The sequence below is a fragment of the Blennius ocellaris genome (genome assembly GCF_963422515.1).
Source record: "Blennius ocellaris genome assembly, chromosome: 10".
Taxonomy (NCBI): domain Eukaryota; kingdom Metazoa; phylum Chordata; class Actinopteri; order Blenniiformes; family Blenniidae; genus Blennius; species Blennius ocellaris.
Genome location: NC_137659.1, coordinates 25,464,260 through 25,472,655, shown reverse-complemented (window position 1 = coordinate 25,472,655; position 8,396 = coordinate 25,464,260). Strand labels below are relative to the sequence as shown.

General features: G+C 42.4%; 1 protein-coding gene across 2 annotated transcripts in view; it reads right to left on the bottom strand.

Annotated features, from left to right (window-relative positions):
* Positions 1-2,985: 2,985 nt before the first annotated feature.
* The window catches only part of mrc1b (mannose receptor, C type 1b), a 21,129-nt gene continuing 15,718 nt past the window's right edge, over positions 2,986-8,396 (bottom strand). The window contains exons 22-31 of one of the 2 annotated variants that reach the window (XM_080503749.1): positions 8,136-8,263; positions 8,012-8,056; positions 7,825-7,927; positions 7,345-7,577; positions 6,903-7,068; positions 4,937-5,101; positions 4,123-4,239; positions 3,885-4,040; positions 3,731-3,760; positions 2,986-3,560 (exon numbers count right to left, since the gene is read on the bottom strand). In XM_080503749.1, the coding sequence (XP_080359875.1) occupies positions 3,319-3,560; positions 3,731-3,760; positions 3,885-4,040; positions 4,123-4,239; positions 4,937-5,101; positions 6,903-7,068; positions 7,345-7,577; positions 7,825-7,927; positions 8,012-8,056; positions 8,136-8,263 (1,385 nt within the window). In that variant the 3' untranslated portion in view covers positions 2,986-3,318. Of the gene's footprint in view, positions 3,561-3,730; positions 3,761-3,884; positions 4,041-4,122; positions 4,240-4,925; positions 5,102-6,902; positions 7,069-7,344; positions 7,578-7,824; positions 7,928-8,011; positions 8,057-8,135; positions 8,264-8,396 lie in introns of both variants that reach the window. The other variant, XM_080503750.1, reaches the window with a different exon arrangement.

Sequence of the window (8,396 nt, the reverse complement as noted above, 5' to 3'; positions counted from 1 at the left end):
ATTGCTGTTTTATTAATGAGCACAAAGGTGAATGAAATGTCGACTCTTCTGTGTCAAGAACTCCAAAATCCTTCAATCTTTACTGTTAATTCTGGTAATTGTAATTAATTGAACTATTAATTAAAATTCCTGATGAAATGTTTAGTATATCTTATGAGACTGATATAACTGAATTGGCTATCATTTCCTGTTTAGACAGGTGGAGCTCCGAGGTTCTGATACAGATCAGACTACATATCGATAACATTAGTAATAACTATCTTTGATCATTATTCATCATTATCGATAGCCAACCATAACATAAATAGTGATCCTTATGAGGTAAGAAGTCCCTACAAGTATAATGTTTAAACATTCCTTTAAACACACTGTTGAAAAGGTCAAACTGTTCGGACATTACATGAGATTATAAGGCGTTAGAAGCTCTGATTGCTAAACGTCTCCAGACACCAGCTGCCATGGAAAGACAACAGATGTTATTTGTTTACAACGTTTTGATGAAAACAAATGCCGGTCTGCAGTGCGCACTGCCACCATGTGTTTAGTTTGACATAGTGGCAGGGAGGCTAATCAAAAACATGGATTCCATTCTCACATCCAGTTCCTGCTCTGGGTGCTGTCCAGGCTGCTGAACCAGGCGGCAGTCAGTACGTGGGGCGGGACGTTGTTGTGGCTTGTTTGTGAATCACTTCTCAGGCATTGGTGATGTTTGGGGGGGCACTGACTGTCACCATGTCACTAAAGCTGGTTCTCGTTGTTACATCACACATTGAAAGTCCAGAAACATTTGGAAACGACACATTTTGGTAGATCAATTATTTTATGTAGATATCAGAAAGATTGTAAGTTGATTTTTCACTGAATATTGTAAGATTTATTCCTGGTCTTATTATGTTGTTGTAGAAAATGCAGATAAAATGGCTAGAAAATGTTTAGAAAGCTTCAGTTCCAGGGGGCCGGTGGCTCCAAGACCTCCACAATTTTCAGCTGGAATCTGTTTTTCCACTTTTCATCCCCGTCATCAGAAAACATGACTGAGGCCCACTGGTCCTTGGTCCCTGGTCCATCAAGACCAGGACGCCTGTACCTGGTGGTGTGGTCAGGTACCTTGCAGGTGGTCTAGAGGCTGGTGGTGTGGTCAGGTACCTTGCAGGTGGTCTAGAGGCTGGTGGTGTAGTCAGGTACCTTGCAGGTGGTCTAGAGCAGACCACACTGAGGGAAACGGTTTCAGATGGTCTGACGTGACACTTGGAGCCTCTCACCTTAAACGTGTCCAGAGTGGACTGGCCTTCGTCATCCGGTTTCTCAGGCGTTGTTCACAATGTTTGGTCATCAGGGTGGGATGTGGACAAAGGACGTCCACTTCTACACCTTTCTGTGACTCTTCCAGTCTCTGAGTCTCTGTTCAACCTGCTGACCCTCTGTGACCCCCTGAGCTCAGTGGACACTCCGTCTGAGGACGTCCTGTTTGAAGCGTCACAATGCGAGGTACTGTTGGTCCATCGTTAGGTGTGGTCTGGGTCTCATGAGGTCAAAACGTGTTACTGAACCAGGACATTTATTGATCATCCATACATCCATGACTTGCTGTGAATTCTGCTGTTAAGCTCCTTGTTGGGAAACAGCCAGTTGTGCAAAAAGACCTCATTTTAAATGAGATCAAGCCATTTCAAGTTCTTTCAATGACTTTAATCTGTAAGTGAGCCATATTTTAAAATCTCTCCATTGAAAAGTTTCAGAATTGTACAAATCTGTCATTGATTACTTTTACGCTACCAAGTACCACAGTCACACCATGATTCAGTAGATGACAGAGGAAATTAAACCTCATATAGGAGACACTCATTTAGATTTTACATTTTAAAACAGTAACTCAGTGGTTCTCGGTGGAGTTTTTGAAAGTGATGTTTTAAAAGTGCACAGAGAGTTTAAAAGTCCAGATTCTAACACAATTGATGTCTCTTGTAAAAGGAGTAATAGATTGTGTACCCAAGCATTGACTTATATATGAAATAGATCCTTTTTAACAGATACTTTTCCTGACTGGATGAAAATAGCCAAGATGGTTCCAAGCTAATAAAATAAATAAAAAAAAGTAGACTAATACATCGTCTGAAATTCGGAATTTGTTTCCTCAGTTTGAAAATAAAAAGAAGAAAGGAAAACGTATGTATGAAGTAGATATACTGGATGATTTTATATCTGGCAGCAGGCTTCAGCTGTCTGAGGCTTTCACTGTGTTGCTCTTCCTTGGGGGCTACTTCATAGCTAAGATGGCTGAAACAATCAAGATGATCTAAAACTGCCATCATTATCTATGCATAAAAAACAAGCAAAATATTGAAAAGCTAAAACAACCGAAACTGCTAAAAATTCAAAATTATATTACAGATCATAAATGAAATTCTTAAATGTCATCAATTCAACAAGGGCAGTTTAGGTGTAACTTGTCCTCAAACTAGAAGAGCTGTGGTATTGTAGTTTTGAAGGTAAAGATGTTCAGACTACTTCCATTTCATGGAAGGTGGGCAACAACAGCTATTTGGCTCATAGAGAGCGAAGACCCCTGGCCTGGTCTATAGTCCTGATGGACATCCTGTCCTCTCTGGGGACTTTGTGCAGTTCTGAGCCACCACAAATCCAGTCCGAGCCCGGTTCTTGAGAAATGTCTATGTTGTGAAGTCTGCAGTGCAGATGAGATAATCATTGATTAACAAACATGCACACACTAAACTGACAAATATCTCCAAATATCTGTAGAAACGTCTCTTGGCACTGAGATAACATGCCCAAGTATGTCAGTCGGACTTTCTGACAGTCGTTCAACACGACGTCTCATTAACTGACGTCTTATTCCACTTCTTGTTACTCCTTATTTAAATTATAGAATGTGCTTGCATTCCTAATTACGGGAATACAAGTTACATGGTTACACCCAGAACTTTTTTTAATGTCTTATAAATAGGAGAACATTTATAATTTAGTTCAAGATTTAATGTTTATTTAACAGTGACACAAAAACACATTTGTACATTTAAGAGCAGAAGCAGGGACCAGCATCTAGTGGGTGTAAGCTCTGCAATTATGTACACAGGAATAATTAAAAACAAAAAAGGTAAATATTAATGATTTCCATTGAGACATCCTAGAGCCTAAATTGTTCTGTTCCACAAGGTTAGACAGAGCCAACTCCACTGAAACTAATGCTTAGTAATACACTATTAAATACCTGAATAGATATTGTATATAGCACACAAAAAAGGAATACAATCAGGCTGACATACAGTTATGTATGTAGATTCTGCTGCTTTTTTTCGATCACAGACTTAAAATAGGCTCGGGATTTTCTGCAGCCTCGATCATTTTGTTGGTATCAACCACGTCAGGTGGAGACGGTTCAGTGTTGAAGTACAGAGGGTTGTCAAAGGTGGGCAGTGGCCGAGGGGACTTCTTGTAGAGGAAGAAGGCCACGGCGATCAGTGATGAGATGATGGTGATGATCAGCACAACGACCAGACTTGTGCGGACACGACTGCGAGGATCCTGAGCTCCATGGGGTTCTGCACATTCAGCAGGGAGACGAGGCTCAGTGGAAAGAATTCACATGACAACTGAATGCATATCTGTATGTTGTATTCAAGTAAAGGATTTTTGATTTTGCTGCAAATGTTGCATTTTACAATACAATCACAATATTGAAAAGTCAAAGTGATATAAGGATGTAACTCACCCGGTCTTGATTCTGATTCCGTCAGAATTACTAGTGGGAATGAAATTAATATATTTCAGATGAAATAAATGATTTGTTCACCGATGAGTATGGTGTATAAATGAAACGATCTTATAAAAACACTACGCGATATAGTTGGGCCCAGTCGTCTCACCTTTGGGTCTCTTACAGATGTATGCCCGGTCATGCCACCTGCGACCAGCAGACCACGCTCCATCTGAGGTTCTGATTGCACCATAGTCGGAATCAGGCTCATCCGGAGCCCAGTTAATGTAATCCAAGACTGTTTTATCCAACCACAACCATGATCCTATGAGACAAACAAACGCTGAGGTGTAATTTAGCTTTCACAGCAACAGACATATTTGCAATAGGGCACTGTGTGAAACTACCTTGATGCGTTTTAAAGAGGCCAATCCAGAAAGAACTGTGGCTATCTTGGAATATTTCCACGTTGCTCTGGATGAACTGCTGCTCGGCAGGATCTTCAATGCTTGCGAGGATTCCACCTCAAGAACAAAAACAACCTCTTTCACTACATTGTCGCGTTCTTCAGCTCAGCAGCCGAGGCAGAACAATACGTCACGCTTTATCATAATTGCAATATTAAGATGCACGAGATGCCTGTGGAAATCAGGTTCTCTGCATTGTTCTGGTCTGGACAATTGGGACGGTTTCCTTCAAGAACTTTGTTCATTATTTTAATCTAGTGGTTGACTGATAGAAGCACTGGGCTTTACAATGTCCTCACTCTACACCTCCACCCTTACCTGTGCTCCTGAACTTTGGTTCATGACTGAAAAAACGGAGTTGGACAATACACATGGTTGAAATGAGTTTTTGTCTCCAGGGTGGTGGTCCTCACGCTTCATGAGAGAGTGAGGACTTCAACCATCCAGGAGAGACTCAAGGTGGCGCTGGCACTACCCCACAGTGAGAGGAACCACTTTGAGGAGCTTCATGTGCTCAGGACACTCCCTGGCGGTCTACATCAGAGGTTTATCACGCACATCGCAGTGGGAGGACACACTCAGGTGGGTCCAGGACCTGCTGCAGAAATGTCATCTCTAGTTTGGTCTTGGAGTGGTTTGGTGTCCCCGCGAGGAAATAGAGAACGCTTCAGGGGATGGAGATGTCTGGGCTTCTTTTGTCTCTACAGTAACGTGATCAAACCTGGCAACTTGAAGGTGCACACGTTTCTCTCACCATGCCTCTGACAGCTGCTGGCTGCATCTGCCCATTCTATTTCATCATGGACAAACAAGTAGCAGTTGGCCTTGAATGGCAGCCAAGTGTAAGTCTGGTAGTAGTCCACATCTGTGTCTGGAGGACAGCTTCCAGGGAAAACGGTTGACTCTGTTGGTGGCACATCTGTGAATGACAGATACAGTCATCAACTACTTGGTTATTGAACTACATCAACCATCAACTACTTGTATGAACTGGTTTATTTCATGTGGTAAACTTTACATTTTCTGGTTAAACGCTCCGTCGTGGTGAAGAAGGAGCTGAGCCAAAAAGCAAAGCTCTCGATTTACCGGTCGATCTTCGTTCCTACCCTCACCTATGGTCATGAACTATGGGTCATGACCGAAAGAACCAGATCCCGGATACAAGCGGCTGAAATGAGCTTCCTCCGTAGGGTGGCTGGGTACACCCTTAGAGATAGGGTGAGGAGCTCAGTCACCCTTAGAGATAGGGGGAGGAGCTCAGTCACCCTTAGAGATAGGGTGAGGAGCTCAGCCACCCTTAGAGATAGGGTGAGGAGCTCAGTCACCCTTAGACATAGGGGGAGGAGCTCAGTCACCCTTAGACATAGGGGGAGGAGCTCAGTCACCCTTAGAGATAGGGTGAGGAGCTCAGTCACCCTTAGAGATAGGGTGAGGAGCTCAGTCACCCTTAGACATAGGGGGAGGAGCTCAGTCACCCTTAGACATAGGGGGAGGAGCTCAGTCACCCTTAGACATAGGGGGAGGAGCTCAGTCACCAGGGAGGAGCTCGGAGTAGAGCCGCTGCTCCTCCTCATCCAGAGGAACAGCTGAGGGGGCTCGGGCACCTATTTCGGATGCCCCCCGGACGCCTCCCTAGGGAGGTGTTCCGGGCATGTCCCTCCGGTAGGAGGCCTCGGGGCAGACCCAGGACACGCTGGAGGGACTATGTCTCTCTATGGCCTGGGAACACCTTGGGGTGCCACCGGAGGAGCTGGAGGAAGAGTCTGGGTGAGGGAAGTCTGGGCAACTCTGCTCAGACTGCTGCCTCCGCGACTCGGCCTGGATAAGCGGTAGTCAATGGATGGATGGATGGTTAAACGCTCGAGGTGGTTCAGATGATATATTTCAGTTTTTCTGTGAACTGTGTGAACAACGTGGACTGAGTTTCTTTCCTGTCTCACTGACCATGTTTCACTATTACATCATGTCACTAACATTTGCCTCTTTCCAAGTCTCCCCTCACCACAGCCGGAATAGCAGAATGCTGCCATCTCTGAGTCTGGGTTTGCAGCTTTCTTCCTCCAAAAAAGGAGAGTTTTTCCTTTCCACAGTCGCCTATTATTGCTCAGGAGCCCTTAAATGACTGTGCCGTACTTGGCATCATATAAATAAAGTTGAATTGAAGTCAATCAACTAGAATGCAGAAGGCAGATAAAAGCAGGGTTCAACATGTCTGCAGGGCTCGTTTCTCTCACCCCTGTCATCTCTCTAAGAACAAGAACATATTGACTCGAGTGATCCTGAGAATTCATTCCTACTTCTATATGAGATTATTGTCATTTTAAGGAATGTACCCCGACAATTAATGAAGTGTATTTGTATTTACTTTGAGATGATTGTTCTCTTTGTCGCTACATAAATACAACTACTATGATCTGTGTCCTTTATTGGATGGGATTTTTGGCAACTCTGAGATAAAAATCTAATAAAGTGGACAACATTAGAAGTGTTTGAGTCAAATAAATGTAAATATGTACAGCTCAACAGAAGATGTGTAAAGTGTTGTCCATATCGACATGTAAAGATTATATGGACAAAAGAGTGCAAAGAGTCTGCTTTTGGTCCCCACTTGTTGATCTATGTGCAAGTACACATAAACACATCATCTGCTCAGAAACATGTCAATTGTGTATGTATGAAAAGTGTATGTGTTCTTTTACAGAGCTGCCAAATGACTCTACCTGTGGACTGCATGCAAACACTGCTCATGGTCTGGTTACAGAAGGCTGTGTTCAGTTTTCCTTCCACATCCAAGTACACGCATGGTCGGTTCCTGCTCGGTTCTCCTGCAGCCCAGTTGGCAAAGTTGATGTGCCAGCCATCCACATACCGGAAATAATCACCAGTCTGAAAGTAAAAAACAGATATTCAGGGCACTCAGGAAAGAATTGTCCCAGTTTAAAACCCTCAAACATAAGTCTAAATTATATGAATGTCTAACTTGTGTTACAGTATATAATCTCTTTAGAAACAAATCATAGCACCACTTTGTGTCAAAAGCTGGATTGTGAGGATATACTGCAATAGCTGTAGGTCTTGGGAAAAACTGAAATACAGTGTTGGTGTTCAAATTTTCCATGTGCATGTGAACTAATGAATATTTGAGGAAGCAGTCAGCTTTACCTGCTTTTTGTTGAGTCCGATCCAAAGGGGAACTTTCAGAGTCATAGCCAGCAGCTCAACGTGTGCTCGCGTCCACTCATTGCGAAGATTTGCTAGGTTAGCCTTGTCACCTTCACAGTGTTTCTTCGCTTCGTCCCAGGTCAGATTCTGAGTCACAAGTTTAATGCTGTCGTTTCCCAGACGCACGTAGATGTTTGATTCAATTGTTTCCGGTTGAGAAGGAATTTTGGGATCTATTAAAAGTGCAAAAATACCAAAAGTTGTCCTTTTTTCACAACAACTTCACAGTTAGTTGTTTGATACTGAAGTCCAATACTCATTGATTGTGCACACATTGTTCTGCTTCTGACTGAGAAAACACTTCTTCATGAGCTCAAAATGGCATCCAAGGAAATTCCTTGCTATAGTACAATTAGTTAAATGCACATCACGATTCTGTAAGTCCCAAAGACGTTTTTAAATCAATAGAGGTGAACTTACCAACATTTTTTTGACAAATGAATCCATAGGTGTCATTACAAGACCGAATGACCCATTTCCCGACCCCAGTACCAGAACCACTGCTCATTGCAACACAGTCTTCCTAGTGAAGGAAAGAAATTCCACAATATCTGATATACATTATGGAATCAGCAATTGTTGATTCTAAGTTATTCAAAATACTTACGTCATCCCATCTTTGATAAAAAGACCCAGGACGGCGTTGATGCTTCTAAAAAAACCCAACCAGAGCATTTAAAACCAAACAAGCCAATAAAAACCCAGTATTCCAGTTTAACGTGTATACTTACAGTATAAACCCAGTTGGTGAACTGCCTAGATTTCCCATCAGACCAGTAATAACCATCCTGATTTATACTATTCAAACCTATCCACAGGTCTGTATTTGCTGCATCAATCAGTTTGGTCACCAAAAATGCTGAAATGTTAAAAGAGAAAAATTGAATAAAATATTAATTTTTTCTTATTTTTTTACTTTCCTGACAAAACTTCATGGAATTATGTTTGTTTTGAAAATAAAATGAATTAAAGATATAGTGACATAAGTTAAA